The sequence below is a fragment of the Scylla paramamosain genome, chromosome 27 (genome assembly GCF_035594125.1).
Source record: "Scylla paramamosain isolate STU-SP2022 chromosome 27, ASM3559412v1, whole genome shotgun sequence".
Classification (NCBI taxonomy): Eukaryota; Metazoa; Arthropoda; class Malacostraca; order Decapoda; family Portunidae; genus Scylla; species Scylla paramamosain.
Genome location: NC_087177.1, coordinates 11,457,415 through 11,474,308, shown reverse-complemented (window position 1 = coordinate 11,474,308; position 16,894 = coordinate 11,457,415). Strand labels below are relative to the sequence as shown.

Sequence of the window (16,894 nt, the reverse complement as noted above, 5' to 3'; positions counted from 1 at the left end):
CCGTATTCAGAAATGCTTTGTTCTTTGTTTAGGGCTATTTTCAAAGGCCATAAAGATAACTAGTTTATTTTATTTTATTTATTTATTTATTTTTTTTTTTTTTTGCCATTGATGATGTTGAATGTTTGTTAAACTATTAACAGTATCACTAAAACACTCTTGAAAACCCACAACACCCTCCCTCATGCACGTTGAGACTTGATAAAACCAAGAAGTGTTTAAGAATACGGGCGTTACTGCCTTTACTGAGTTTTTCATGTTATTTTTTTTCCCTCATTTCCAGTCTTTCACCAATTGACAGTCTGCTTAGAAAGTTTGGTTTGCAGATTCCTAACCGGACTTTTGAGGGAAGACACTTAGCACAGGGGGAGTGAGTGTTAGTCTGACCATGACTGCACCAACATGAAGGCCGCGTCCCATTACCCTCCTTCCTCTTATCCCTTAGTGGTGCCTCTGGGGGCTTCATTTCGCAGGATGCCAGCCGCAAGAAGGTGGAGAGTGGGCGTTGCGAAATAGCTCTCTCTCTCTCTCTCTCTCTCTCTCTCTCTCTCTCTCTCTCTCTCTCTCTCTCTCTCTCTCTCTCTCTCTCTCTCTCTCTCTCTCTCTCTCTCTCTCTCTGTGTGTGTGTGTGTGTGTGTGTGTGTGTGTGTTTACAAAAAAGGAATTTTAGTATGTTGAATTTTGGTATTTTGTTATTTGTACTCACAAGTTCATGATCATTCCGTGTTAAGCTGGCTTGATTTTATTCCCAAAATTCGACCAAAATGCTTAAAATGACCAAATTAACTGAGATTTTATACATGAAGCATGGCTGGCGCCCCTGTCATGTAACACTGCATAAAAACATGTGTACTGCAGTGCCCAAGACAAGGTGCTGCATGATGTACATCGGGAAGAAATTCAGCACTATTAGGTTATTCTCTTTAGCCTAAATGCTGTGTACATGGCTGTGTGATCCATAGGTCAGACTTCGTTTCATCTTCAGTTGTTCTTTTTTAAGTTTGAACAGCCTTCTCTCTGCCTACTGTGGGAAATGGGGGCTGTTATGGTGACGGCGCCGAAAATCCCTATTAGTGGTGAGTGTGTGAGGGGCTGGTGATGAGGGTGTCCACGTTGCAGTGGGAGAAGCTGGACATGTCGGGGATGGAGCGGCGCAAGATAGCTTGTTCCGTCACCTTCCACGTGGTGGCCATCACCTGTGTCGTGTGGTCCCTGTATGTCCTCATCGAACGCACTACCGAGGAGGTCCAGGTGAGAGAGAGAGAGAGAGAGAGAGAGAGAGAGAGAGAGAGAGAGATGTATGAGGAGAAGTATTCAATTTATATTTTGTTCCTCGCCTTTTTTTTTTTTCCACTTTAGATAGAAACACTTAAATATTTTGGTATTAGTAAACAGGAACACTTCCCATTGTAGTGCGAGGGAGGTGGCATGAGAGCGACACACCTCGGATTCATCTTGCCTTGTCCCTGCAGGAGGGTTCTCTGGAGTGGCCCTTCTGGACCAAGCTCATCGTGGTGGCCATAGGCTTCACGGGTGGCCTGGTGTTCATGTACGTGCAGTGCAAGATGTACGTGCAGCTGTGCAAGAGGTGGCGTGCCTTCAATAGAGTCATCTACGTCCAAAATGCTCCCGAAAAGGTATGCACCTCTACTGTTGTGAAAGTTGTGTTCTCTCCTCAGGGAATGTTGGGGCGGCGCGCACTACATAGGTCATGACACAACGTAAAGCACGAGCCACACAAGGCCACTGGAGCTTGTCGAGGCCAGCTGCTAGTTAAGATCATCTTCACTGTATATATATGGCTGCTCCTTCCATGAAGTTGTCGCGTGGTACAGGTTCCTCTGAGTGAGCGGGACCGAGCGGACCTTCAGCGGGAGGCGGCGCAGCAGTGCGGCGGCGGCGGGGGCGGCGGCAAGGACACGTGCAGCGAGTCCCATGAATCAGAAAAGTCACTCATGGGTGTGTCCATCATCACGGGGGCGACCGGCCACGACCTCACGCCCACCACTACCATCACTTTCTCTTCCTCACCACTCAGCACTAACGCTTCTATCACAACCACCTCCACTCTCACCTTCACAAACTCCACCACTGCCACCGCCACTCCCAGTCCTCCAGGGGCTGTGTGGACGGACGTGGCGGCACTGCAGCCTGCACCGCAGACTAGTTTCACAGGTCTCGCCAGAACCACTCTCACGTTCTAGGTTGCTTATGACATTTATTTTGATTATGACTGATTTCTAGAGTGCGATTCCAAGACTTTGTTTTATCGCCGCCATTTCCCGGTAATGCATGCACGAGCGTATACATTGCATAAGCCTCAGTGATTTTCTTCATGAATTTTTGGTCACATGAATGCACCGATGTGCCCTTTAAATGTACTCCTTGTTTGATGTATCCTTGAGCTTTCCAGTTAAGATCCCCTAACCACCCCCTTCTCTTCCACCTAGTACTGGCACCTACACTCGTACAGAAATTATCCACATATATTGATCTTGCTTTCTCAAACATAATTGGTAATACCACTTACCTTGCACTTTTCCTAACGAAGTGGACTTATGTAGCTGCAGCAGTCTGTTGTCCAATATGAATCACCTGCAACACTTTTTTTTTTTTTCAACAAGTTTTCGAGTGGGCAAAGTTGTGAAAACTGCCTTAAAAGTTTGCTCCTAAAACTCTATGTAGGTAACATTAATAATGTGAAAAGCATGGCATTTCATCATGTGGTCATGGCAGCCACTTACATAAAAAGAAACCCTTCTTCCAGAGAGAGAGAGAGAGAGAGAGAGAGAGAGAGATATACATAAGTATCAATGAAGAAAGCATGATAAGTTGAGGAAGAGTTAAATGCAGAGAATTGTATGAAGCAAACATTGTATCAAAAGGCACACAAGTAAATGGAAACATTGCAGATTTTCAGAGGCACTTGAAAACCTAAAATATATATGATAATTTTAGCCTCATGGAGAGAAAGTTTTCTGCAGGACAAGTTCTCCTGGATAATAAGTCCTTGAATTTGCCCACTGCAAATTGCAAATATGTAAAAGTCATATTGGACAAGGAACTGTTGCCACAAACACACAGTAGTCTTACTGTACCATCATAGATGAGACTGAAATATATTGGTGTTATCAAACTTGAGATAGTAAATAGTGATAAAAAAGTTATCCTGTTTAATTACATCACCAGTCAACATAGATGTGATGACCATGTTGGTTTGAGTGAGTCAGACACTTTCATTGCTTATCTCTGTGTTACATTTAATAACCCTTTAAATAATAATACAATGATGTAGAATGTGTTGTAGATAGACCTTAATCTAACAATCCCATAGTTAATTCAGTCTAACAGAGTTAACTTACAAGTGGCAAGATGGAGGGACATTATGACTTCTGTAATGGATGTAGGAACTGTTGTGTGCTTCATGCCTCCCATCGCTCTGGCCGCCCTCCTGGATCTTCTGCTGCCTCTCAATACCTAGATATAATTTGCTTCTGTTTTTTTGCATGTTTGAGATTCTCTTTGCATATCGACTTCAGTGACAGCTGCATATGTTGTTGGCATTTGCACTGTGCCAGTCCTAAGGCTGGACTGGAACCAGGTGTGTGTGCATTGGTGATGTTTCTGTGTGCAATTATTCAATTACCTGTTCATGATACTTGCATTCAACAGCTATCTGATTCAGTCTTTGTCAGTGTTTAGCAATTTTTTCAGGCTTTTTATTATTTTCTTAATATTTAGTGGAGGTTGAGTTGAGATGCAAGTTTAACAGCTATCAGAGAGGATGTCAGTATAACTTCCTTTCTTTCTTTTTAAGGTATGTTTGGCATTGTTTTGATAAATAGTCTGTGTTATTGAGTCCTAACATTTATGCACATCAAATAGATAAATTTTAAATATTTGTTGCTGCATTTGGGACAAGATTGAGCTGTTGAAGATTTCCACACAGCATGGGTTATGTTCTCAACCTTACCAACCCATTCAGATATTATAAGAATATTGGCATCTGTTTTGTTTTGAGCTAAAAAGAGAAATGTTGGTGGAAATACAAAAAGGAATAGAATTTAATTATTCAGCATTTAAATGTTATATTTCTAGACTTTCAAAATTTAATATCTTTGATGTTCAGCATTGTAATGCTTACCCACTTCACTGCATCCTCATGTTCCCAAAATCAGGAGAGTGAAATTGAAAATATGTACATATACTGTATGGGCACACCCCTTGATGAAAGATAACTCAGCCTAAACAATATAAAAATGTTTTCATCAATTATTTGCAAAGATCAGAAAACTAGTATATAGTTATTTTCATATGTATTTACAAAGACTGAAAATGAATGCAGTTGAGTGCACACACACACACACACACACATACACACACACACACACACACACACACACACACACACACACAGTATATATCACAAGCATTGTTCTCTCCAGTTATGTATTTGCATGCAATAAAATATAGATACTTTTTTAAACCCTAATGTTTTCATTATGCAATATCCCAGGCTGATACTGAGACAGCATTGTTGTGTTTGCTTGTTGTAGGTTATTAAAATTAAATTTAGGTTCAGAGCTCTACTCTTGTACTCATCTTTTAAATATCTTGTGAAATCTTTTACATTGTATTTGAAAATCAACATAAACCAAATTTTCCTGAAACTTTACCCTACAGGAAACACTGTACAGTAAAATTCCTTTCCCTTGAATCCCAGGCTCTCACTGATTTTTCCCCATGGATGCCATTAATTGTTGAATGCAAGGCAGTCACTATTATCGTTTGCATTTAAGTGATGTTTTGTATTTATTTGTAGATGTTCAGTGGATAACATGCACACTACAGTTAACAACTGTTTTGATATGCACAGGATTAAAACAACAAGAACATGTGTAATACATCATCCTCTTCTGCTAATTTCCCACAGACTGAAGGGAGACAGTGCTAGAAATTTTATGTCTTTATATATGAAAGTTGGATTTCCCCCAGAAACACCTCCACAAAATATGTTGATGAATGTCCCCTAATTTATTTATTTATTTATTTATTTATTATTATTTTTTTTTTTATATGCAAGAGAAAATGTAGAAATTTTCAAAATTAAACAGTGTATCATGAATATACCTTTTACTATATATATTAAAAAAAAATGCAATGCAGTTAGTTCTGCTTTGCACTCAAGTCATTCCAGTCCAGTGGCATTAAATTTTTGTTATGCCCCTCTGTGGATACCTGACAAAGGAAAATGCCCTTCCTTGAAGACATCCTTCCTAGTTTTACCTGTGGCAAAGCCACCAGATCTACATGTGAGTCTGGCTCTCCTTAATCTGCTGCTAGCTGCTACCAGCTGAAAAATTTGAACTTTCCATTTTAGACAAAAGTCAGTGTTACTGTAAGCAGGACTTGAAATAAGGTATGTGTTGTCACTAGGGCAACATTTCCTTCTTCTACCCATGAACATTATTACATTCATATTTCCTCCTTGCCAAAGACAAAGTATGGATTGGATACATGCATGAGTGTGTTAAATGAATGACTGCAAAACACTACAACATGATAGAGAGTAAAAGAAAAAAATGCTTGTCATCAGCAGGATTTAAACCCACATTTGGGCAGTTACCACTGGGAGTGTTCCCAAGTAGCTCCTGCCAGTTTGTGAAAAGTTTTAAATAGTTTAGCAATTTAGACTGAATTTTTTTTTCTTTTTTTTTTTCTGATATAATTTCTGAGGCCCAGTGTTGCCACCATGTGCTACAGATTCACATGTACACTTCCCACTTATTTTTCACATATCCCTTGACCAGTCCCATTTAACTTATATATAAGTTAATTAAAGTAATATTGCACACTATACTACATAACAAATGTAAAGGTGCTTAAACATTATTCATTCATGCATGTTGCTGACAGTAACTGCAAGGGAAAAAACAATATTGTTTTGAGCTGCATCTGGTCATGTATTGCATAAAGTTAGAATAGTTTTTTGTAGTATGTAAAGTTTGGACATAATAAAGATCAATTCATATTGACTTTATTGACCATCAGCAAAACATGATTGCCTAAGAACATCATGACTATCCTGCAAGTGTCCTGCTGGAATTAAACACTGAGAAGTCATTACACCCAAGAGATTTTCTGGTGTTACTATCACAGAGGATTGTTTTATGAGATAAGGTGTTGATAACTCACATTTACATAAACATCTCATATAAATTGCAGCTTCTTAATGAATTTAGAGCCTAGAAGCTGCAGCCTTGTTTGCCATAAGCTTCAGGCATGAGCTTAGTGGAATACTTCCAAGATTTCAGGACCTCTGTGTGAACCAAGTTCACTTTGATATTTTATATATATATATATATATATATATATATATATATATATATATATATATATATATATATATATATATATATATATATATATATATATATATATATATATATATATATATATATATATATATATATATGATTGTATCTATAGTGAATGGCTGTGGTGCCTTCTTACAGAACCTTGGCTGCACACTGAGGCTCTGATGTGACTTAATTTCTCCAAGATACAAGTAAAAGTGTCCACATACATGGGCTAGCCTGTATAACCATAACATTTTAACTGAAGGACTTTTACTGTACCACATCCTTATTGTCTTCAGATGTTTTCAGTCAAGGAAACATACTTTGTCCCTTACTTTAACATATTCTAGCAATAGATTTATACATTTTTGCTGAAATTTTCAGACCCTTTGTCATTCACTTCTAAAAAATGCAGCATCTGAACTAAAATTTGTATTTCATGTATATAAAATTATATATATATATATATATATATATATATATATATATATATATATATATATATATATATATATATATATATATATATATATATATATATTATTTTTTTTTTTTTTTTACTGCAAAAGCATTTTAGTTTTGAGAATTTTGCACATGTAAAAAGGAATCATATATTTTCGGCCTTGTTTTCACCAAAAAATAATTTATCAAGAGCATTATTATAATTATTTTAAGAAGCTTACTTATACAGTAATTTAATCACTTAATTGTTCACTGCAATGCAATATTTTCCTCTGTTCTGCTTATATAATTATTTTTATCTACCTTATGCCACTATGTGTATCCTGAATCAGCTTGTATCACCATTATATTAAGAATTGCTCAAGTAGGGTTTGATTTTCAGGCACCTGCATACTGCACCTCAGTACAGTTTTAAACCTTATTTTACATAGTGTTCAAACCACTGTGACATTTATTCATTGCTTCCACAAATGTAAAGTAATATGAAGAATGTAAGAACATGTTTCTTTCAATATGGTAACAGTAAGCAGAAAAAGATTTACCTTGAATATATTAGTACTCTCATTACATCAATAGATCTTATTTGTAAGTCTAGATCAGGTATTCTAATTATGATACTGGGCTGTTATCACCTGAGCTGATTACTCATGAACTGCTTGCAGGGGTTTTGTCTGGAATGCGAAGATCCAGAACCACACCTCACCAAGCCACAGCATTCCTCACAAAAGGACCAGCGGAGTCAAGGTCCACAGCCAGAGACGCATGTCCAACACTAGAAAGCCCATTTTTATATGAAGGAAGGTGCAATCATGGAAGTATGGAGGAGCTCTCCAGCCAAGCCCTAGCACAAAATGAAAGGCAGCCTTTCAGGAAATCAGTTTCTCATAGTATGTGCCTAGAGAAAGGTGTAGAGCGTGCTTTGGGTAAGGGTGGGATGCAACAACCTGACTCTGTGTTCGACAGTGAAGGGTCTGCTTGGGAGACTCGTTCACACTCCCGGAGAGGGGATGGGCCAAAAGCTGAACCGCGGATGATCCACACACCCAGCCTGAGCCTCCAGTGCAGGACTGAAGGTGGTGTAGAAGGACACGAGGTTGAGACACTGCACCTCGACAACATGTGATAACACAATGCTGAATGTTTTAGGTATATGAACAATGTGGTCTTCTTCATCCATGATTTCCTAACACAGTATATATTCATATATGTTGTGTCTTAGACAAAGAGGAATTTGTTGATGTCATGAAACAAACAAACTGAAGGGTTTTTAAATCTTTGACTCACTGTGAGTGATGAGCTTCGTCAAAATTATACATGGATAAAATTCTTTATATAAAACATGTTCATGAGAGCTTTGAATACATTTCAGAATTGTTCTGGAAGCAGTATCATGATTTAGAATAAATGTGATATTTACATTGACTTCCTTGGTCCCTGCTTATATAAAGTAGTACTAAACAGAACAGATATGACTGAGTCTGTAATGTAAGTGTTTTGTTAAGGAGATGCTAAAGTCAAGTGATTATTATATTTCATACAACTATATTGTATTATGTACTGTGCATCATCTTGTATTATCAAATTATTCCCATAACCTTCAATATTTGTACAATTCCTTGATGTCCAAGAATTGATAAGATCACAGGGAGTTAAGTATACAAACCTTGAGTGTTCAGGGACAGGGTTCAGTCATCTTATAATCTAAGTTACCATATGGAATACTTGTGTGTCTGTGTACAGTGATATTTACAGTAGATCATTCACAAATGTACAATTTTATATGGTTCAATTTGCAGCACATCACCAAAGAAAGTGTTTTGACTTGAAACAAAATAAAATTGAATTAAGAACAGTATGTAAACAATATTATTAAGCATACACACCAAATCACTAAACACAAGACTAGTGTGTTTGTGGGGTGGTGGAAGCTAAAGCCAATAAAACACTGTAGGTGAGTTTCAGAATCAAAGGGAACATTTTTGTTATTCAATCATCCAAATTTCTACTGTACATTGTATGCAGTACATATATATACATAGTACATACATACATACATACATATATAAATACATACATACATATATGAATTATTTATGCTCATACGAGTATATGCTTACTGTAGTTCAAGCATTGTAAATTTATAAATTACAATCTTCTTTTGTACAATTCTGGTTTTTCTAGCTATGTATTGTATGGCATTTTTACTCTGATCACAACTTTGGAAAGCAGAGTAATACTATTTTTATGTAGTGTGATGATGGTGAGCTTTTATTACATAATTTCATTCATATACCTGTGTGATATGTATAAGAATATATAATTTATATAATTATATATATATATATATATATATATATATATATATATATATATATATATATATATATATATATATATATATATATATATATATATATATATATATATATATATATATATATATATATATATATATAAAGATGCTAAATCCTGTTTACAAACATTCAACACAAAACTAAGCCTAAGAATAATTGAATTACTAAACAACATGTACTGGTATGCTGACATCAGAGGATAAAAATTCACTATTGGTTTTATATTGAATTGTAATTGTTATCTTTAGTTTATGTTCTTACAAAAGGATGGAACGTCAGTGCATTCTTGGGCTCCTTCACTCTCATGTCAGCAATTAGGTACAACTCCAACTGCCCCTTCCTAGTCATGAAGAGACTTGCCTACCATGTGCTTAACTAGTTGTGATATTCCCATGTTAGATTTTACTGTAAATAGTTTGTCACAAGGGGACAACTTTTGTACTCAAAGTTAGAAAAACGTATTTATTGTTTTTATATAAGATGTATCCGCCCAGGAAGTGGTGAGTGTGTTCTCTTATTAGGTGTTGTGTCACTGTACTTGGGAAACATGGGTTTGTATCTTGTGTTTCTACATTGGTATGAGTAATAATGTGTAGAATCTGAATCCTGTTTCATATCACATGTGGCACTTAACTATTGGGAGGTTGTGATATCTCTGTGGTTCTTGTGAATGTGTGGAGTGTGTATGTGCTTGCGTGCATGTGCTGCAAAAAAGTCAGTGGTGCATTTCTGTGATTTGTGCCACTTTCACAACTTCTTGAATAGATAATTTGACATGAAATTTTGGCAAGAAATTTACATTTAAATTTTAAAATCAGGATCTAAATTAAAGTAAACTGATTTCAAAGAAGTAAATTTCTTGGTTTGCCAAAGTTCAGCATTTATTGAAAAAAAATCAATAAATAAACAAATAAGAATTATAGAGTATACATTTGATGATACTGGGATGATAATTTATCATGTGTGAAATGTAGATGTTCACTGACAATGGTAATGAAAAATGAACATTATAGTATATTCACCTGTCATTCACCTGCCACTCAACCTCATCGAAGGCTTCACAAGGTATGTACTGAAAACATTAATTTTTATTCTTCCTCTATTTTCATTCATCTATTTCTTTATATTGCATTTGTTCAGTACTGAGTTGACTCTTCAATAAGTTCTTGGAATATTTTTATGGTGATACCAGAGTCACATACAAGTAAACATGCACTCATGCCATATCTGAACAGTAATTTACACTACTTGCTATCCTCAAGTAATTTCTATGTAATTTGAATGAAATACATGTGAGGGAATTTTGTGTTCATCTTTTCAAAATCAGCTTTATCAGTGAATTACTTTGTGTTTCAACAGCATCAAGTCTTGACATCTTTACATTCTGTGACTGACTAAAGAAAAATTACCCATACTAATGACATTCACACAATATCAACAGAGACACACGTGATATTAACAGAGAACTTTTATTGTGTTTGAAACCACTTAAGAAAAAACAAAAATAAAGCAACACCTCTCTGTTCTTTCATTGCAACACCACATGTGCAGACGTTTCATCACCTAATGGGAAAGCTGCTAACAGAGAAAATTAAGCTGCCATTTCCTCCAAGACATAATAATACAGAATGCTAATTGCAGGCAGGCATTCCAGAGCAAATACATAGTTTTCATGTACTATTATCTTGGTCTTGTTGAGGGAACCTGCCCTTCAAGATACATACAAAGTATATGTATGTTCATTTTCTTCATTAGAGGGCTTCCTGAATACCAAGCCTGGGGAATGGAATGGGAGTGGGAATGGCTTGGGCATCAGAGAATGGAGCCCAAGATCAAGAATGGTTCTCCCTCTTGGTGTATCTCATGAGGGTTAGGCTACAGTGCTTGTCCCAACTTGTTCATCTCTCTCTCTCTCTCTCTCTATTCAGGCTTCCAAAGTTTTAGAATTATCTTTGAAAGAGGTGAGTTGAAAGCAAATTCTTATTTCTTAAAAACCATTAAAAACTGAAAATGATAGCCAATGAATTTTTGCACTTTCTACATAGTTGCATTTTGCGTCATATATTAAATGCTGAAATGTTTGTGACAGTGTGTTAAAACTGAGGTGATAAGTTATTTTGTTATGTAAATTTAAAGATAAGATTATAGAAATGAAACATGAGTTCAAAATACATATATTACATACTGATGAGTGATGACAGGTAAGATAAACTTAGCACAATACAAAAACAGTTTATTAAAAAGATATCTTTTAACTGGAGATAACTATAGACAACTAAATTTTGAGACTTTTATATGTACTGCATCTTCATACCAATTTCTCAACACTAAATACACTCCTAGCAATAAACAAGGCATCTCACGAAAGCAGTAATGAATGAACCAACCAAGCAAAACTGTATTCATGGGCACTCTATAAATTAAGCATATCTTCCCTTTCTGATATTTAGTGTCTGACTTGTATGTAACTCTTTGACACCATTCCAGAGAGAATAAGGGAATACTCAACCAAGTAGGTACAAGCTATGAAACTTGGGTCACCTAACATCATTAACCAATACATGAAAAGACATAGACAGTCAGTAAGCAAATGTGAGTCACACATGTTATATATGTAAGAGATGATACCTTAACTTTAAAAGAAATACAAAGGTGTGTAAATTAATGACTGCAATATCTTGCACACTGAAAACAATATTTACTCAGAGCTTAGTTTTGCCATGTTTGTCACTTATTAAGCTTCCCATATGTTTTCCATGTGCTTCACATTACTGACCATTTTAATATTGTTTTATTTGTTTGTACAAGCACATCCTCTCCCATGCCCAAGATGGAACATCCAGATATAAAAATAAAGTGAAACAAAGAGAAAGGGCATTACACTTCCTGCCTGTCATAGTAGTAATGATTCTATTTTAAAACCTACTGATTACTAACCCTTCAAGATTTTTCAGTCTAATCTTTAGAAATTAAGCCTTTAGAATTGTGAATCTGTGAAAACCTTGGTCCTAAACAATTCATCATGATTACAAGATAAAGTTGGAACAAAAAAGACAAAACCTGTCAGTCCTCATGCAAAACACTAAAGGGTTATTTGAATTCTGCAAATCCAGTATGCCTAAGGTTATATTATATGTTCAATCAAATGCTTATAAAATGTTTGCTTAAATCTTTGGTACTGTGAATAGCATAATCAAGTGATTCTGAAGTGTAATATGTACAGTGCCTTCAATTAATATGGGGAGGGGGATGAAATTGTGTTTTCTGTCCTACCACAAAATCTTATCATAAAGACCAAGTTATATGAACTACAATTCATGTTCATCAGTAAAATTACCTATACAGTATGGTACAGAAGACAATTTGCACTGGTGTGAGTGACTAGTAAGTACATAGCCCTCTTCTGGGCTTATATTATCCATTTGACATAAACCACCTTTACATGGAAGAGATTATGATTATATCTGGTAATAATCTTTATTCTAATGATGTGAGTCAACACTGAAAGCCACTTTTTTTTTCTTTTTTCTTATCACCATTAGCATCTTTCTACTAGGCTAACATTGCCCAGCCAAGACAAGATGTAGTTACCAATGCATACATTTAAAAGTATTTGTTCATATAATCAAACATGTAAAGTATGTAACACTTATAATACATATCACATCTCCAGATGTAATAACACATGAAAAAAAATTCTGTTCAAAGGTGAGAAGTTTGATGAAGACATCTGTTTCAAGGAACTGCCCCCAAAGAGCTGGCCATGATAATGATAGGCTTCCACATTGTGGTAACCAACTGTCTCACAAAAGAAACAGCTGGGAACACACTGAACTACTGTGAATACAGCAAGCCCATATGACAGGGATTTATGGTATTGTTATAATAGCAAGAACTGGTGCTCAATGGCTGGAGCTGGGACACCTCAATGTCCCAGAACAATTTTCACACTGGCTATCACCTAGCACCACAGCTACCCACATCCAGGCCCACCATGAGCAAGGTGCTGAGGAATTCTCTTATCACCAAAAACATACCCTAGAATTATGTCAAGAACATTATATGGACAATCTGCATCTATATAATGTACAGTGTACAATACTTTTGTTAAATCAAACAGTTAGGACCAAAACAGCAGGTGCTATCTAGAATTCACTTGTATTCATGTCCCAAAGAGCCCCAGATAAGACAATTCCTGTCACTTGGGGAGTTCTTCAGTGCTCCCCACAACCAGAGACTCACCCTAAGAAACAAATTTGTATAAAAGACGCATTATTTTATTACTATAACTTACTTTCTTTTAATAAAAGTAAAGCAAAATTACAAAACCACAATCCAGCAAAAATAGTGGGATATTTGAGTGTTTCCTAAAAAATTATTTTAAGAACTATACATTAGCAATGTTTTCTGTGGTTATGGTTGTGTGTATTTATGTTTGCTTTCAACAAAGCCTCTGGTATGGTAATGCTGCTATGACTTGAAATACATTTTGATGGAGTATAACAATTACAGTTTATCACAGAAAGAGTTGAATCTGATAATACTGAATATTTACGGCAATTCATATCTTTTGTGAGCTAGATCTTGGTTTCATAACAAACAACCTTCCATAAACTTGACATACCTATATAACAAATTACAATAAATCTATGAAGTCTGTAACATTCACACATCATACACCTTGTGGTTCTCTAGGGAGTGCTGCTTCTAAGTCATTCATGTTTACTTCTTCAATATTTGTTCTTGAATTATGTGGAGCATGTTTCCTTTGGTGCCAGTGTGGGCCACTCTTCCTGCCGTGTCCCCTGCTACCTCTACTACCTCGACTGAAGCCTCGAGCAACTCCAGCACCAAAGGACAAAGTATGTGGCACCTTTGGAGTCTTTCTTACATTTTCATTTTGAGTGTGTGTAGGTGTGGCTTCAATACTTTCTGAACCACATCCTGGAGAATTTTCAACTGCAACTTCACATTCCATTGGAGATTCACCAGCAATGTCAGCTTTCTTATTTTTCCTATTTGTTCTTTCCAGTTTTCTCCATGACGTATCAAAGCGGAAATTAGATGGAAATTTGTGGGCTTCTATACAATGGGTTTTCCTTTCAGTAGGATTTCTGAACTTTTCTTGGCAAGTTTCCAGAAAGCATTGGTACTGAAAAAAAAACGGTACAATACTGAATAAAATAAGAAATATTAATACAAAATAACTGTGTATATGCTGTTTCATACTTCAATACCTATTTTTTTAATATTTATGTATCAAATATTTTGTCAAGCAGTGAACATATGAAGAAAAAAAAAAAAATATATATATATATATATATATATATATATATATATATATATATATATATATATATATATATATATATATATATATATATATATATATATATATATATATATATATATATATATATATATATTTTTTTTTTTTTTTTTTTTTTTTTTTTCATATGTTCACTGCTTGACAAAATATTTGATACATAAATATTAAAAAAATAGGTATTGAAGTATGAAACAGCATATACACAGTTATTTTCTTCTATTACCACTAAAACAAATGAACACATCTATTCATGTCTCTCATATTTAGTTTCTTCTAAGTATGTTTTCCATGGTGTTGCCACAACAAAGCTGTCTTCATCAAACCTCCCATACACAACCTTTGCTTTCCAGGGTTTTTTTTATTCTTTCTCATTTTTTCTATCCCATACTATTCCTTTACTATGTCTTGCACCTTACAGGTGATCTACACCTCAGATATTGTCTCTCCAGTCTGATTGCTACAAACCTATAATTCACTAGTCAAAACCAGTACATAACAAATAATATACCTTGATTTCCTTATTGGGAAAGTAACTGAATAAGCCTGTAACACCAAGAACTCTGGATATGAGATAAGAATCCAAATATTTGGTATGATTCTAAAGCAAGAAAGATGAGCTAAACCCTGTTTTTCAGTAACATCCTTCCCAAACTCCTTGCTCTGTGAAGCTATCATGAGCAGAGGCACCTCACCCCAAAATTAATTTCTGATCGTGTACAAACATTCAGAATATCGGAGTTTACCTTTCCCTGGTTTCCCAAGTACTACCAATTTATTGACACATACATACATGGAAATGAAAAATTAACCACAAGCTTTGCAGTTTGCTCTTGGAGTCCATGGCCACAACATTCAAACACTTTTATAGGCATACATGTCTTTAAATTTTCATCCATGCAAGAAGTACTCATTGCGCATAAAACTAACTCTTTATTATTATTTTTTTTTTTTTTCTGCAATGTAATCTGTAGGCATGAAATGCATGCCTGATTTAGTACCTGAACTTTCACCTAATTGTAACAGCACTACACCAAGAAATGTCTCATTAGTATTCATGGATTCAAATCTTCAGGAATGAAAAGAAAAGAAAAACAGATAGCCTAGTAAGAAAAAGTGATTAGTGATCACAAATGAAAATTATTTCCTGCTCTTCATGTATTTACCTGTGGGTTTTTTTCTGCCATTAGCTGAAATAAGGTATCATGTGCCTCCAGCAGGTGAAGGTCCAGCAGGTGGTGTGTAGGGAAAGACTGTTTACAGGAAGAGCACACGTGTTGGTGGCAGGACCTCTGGTGGGCTGCATAATCTGCCACAGTGGTAAATGTCTTCTTGCATCCACCAACATTGCACACTAATGAGTCAACACTAGTGGTAGGGAGGAAAATAAAAGCCAATCATTCCACGTACTACATTATAATTCTGCTGATGCTTAACATTAAACTATTTAAGGAGTGGATTGCATCATGACCCATTCTTCTCTTCCTTTATCTCATTTCATGATCTACTACATTAATGATGCTTCAATCACTCATGAGATGTAAGGATGGTACAACCAACTTTATAAACTACTGTATATAAAAGATAATTTAGTGTCATAACTTAGTCATGTACTCATAATCATGTAAAAAATGAGGCAGGAAAACCATAATCAAAGCTTTTGGCTATATACCTTGTATTACAATAAAGTTCAGAATTTTATATATCAATTGACTATTACCATATACATACAAGGACATATGATAATTTTTTTTACAGTTCTCATGATATATAGTTCATGTAAGTATGCTGTCTTCTATCAAGTGAAAGTCAATATGTGAGTGATGGAATACCTGGGATGGAAGAATTCCTCTTCATCAACATCAATGCATGGGGTCTTATTGAGAGGAGTACAGACAGCAAGGCCCTCTGCCAACAGTGGGTCATGCCAGGCGTAGTGGTGTACACCCAAAGATGCCAGGTAGCTCCAACAGTCATTTGTGCCCATCCTGAAGTAAGTCATGACTTGGTCTCACAGATTTCAAATTCTCCAAGCTCTTACTGTGAATCTTACAAATCAACACAAGAAAACTGCTAGCTAGAGATGCAGAGGGATATTTTCTTCCTTTCCTGCACCCACTCCTTTAGGAATATCTATAATTTCTGATGGAAAATTAATTTGTAGAAAAAATAATGCATCAGATCCTGTAGCAAAACTACAAAATTTATTCACAGAATTTATTCACAGATAAAAGGGTAAATATATATCAAATGAATTAAAACAAGAATAATGTGGACAGAGAGATGACAAATAAATGTCCTGAGTATAGTTGGCTGTGATAAAAAAAAATTATCACAATTTTTTAGGTTAGATTAGGGATTTTGTTAAGTAAGGTCAGATTTAGTTAGGTTTG

The 16,894-nt window shown here is 35.5% G+C and overlaps 2 protein-coding genes across 18 annotated transcripts in view; one reads left to right on the top strand and one right to left on the bottom strand.

Moving 5' to 3' along the window:
- LOC135114201 (E3 ubiquitin-protein ligase MARCHF8-like) overlaps positions 1–10,192 on the top strand; it is a 91,515-nt gene extending 81,323 nt beyond the window's left edge. For 9 of the 11 annotated variants that reach the window (XM_064029950.1, XM_064029956.1, XM_064029951.1 and 6 more), the window contains exons 4-7: positions 1,120–1,251; positions 1,473–1,637; positions 1,836–2,175; positions 7,484–10,192. In XM_064029950.1, coding sequence (XP_063886020.1) covers positions 1,120–1,251; positions 1,473–1,637; positions 1,836–2,175; positions 7,484–7,944 — 1,098 coding nt within the window. In that variant the 3' untranslated portion in view covers positions 7,945–10,192. The remainder of the gene's footprint in view (positions 1–1,119; positions 1,252–1,472; positions 1,638–1,835; positions 2,176–7,483) is intronic. The other 2 variants (XM_064029959.1, XM_064029958.1) reach the window with 1 other exon arrangement.
- A 1,203-nt stretch (positions 10,193–11,395) lies between these two features.
- LOC135114205 (zinc finger protein 511-like) overlaps positions 11,396–16,894 on the bottom strand; it is an 8,000-nt gene continuing 2,501 nt past the window's right edge. For all 7 annotated transcript variants that reach the window (XM_064029964.1, XM_064029969.1, XM_064029966.1 and 4 more), the window contains 3 exons: positions 16,334–16,489; positions 15,668–15,869; positions 11,396–14,327 (listed from right to left, as the gene is read on the bottom strand). In XM_064029964.1, coding sequence (XP_063886034.1) covers positions 13,848–14,327; positions 15,668–15,869; positions 16,334–16,489 — 838 coding nt within the window. In that variant the 3' untranslated portion in view covers positions 11,396–13,847. The remainder of the gene's footprint in view (positions 14,328–15,667; positions 15,870–16,333; positions 16,490–16,894) is intronic.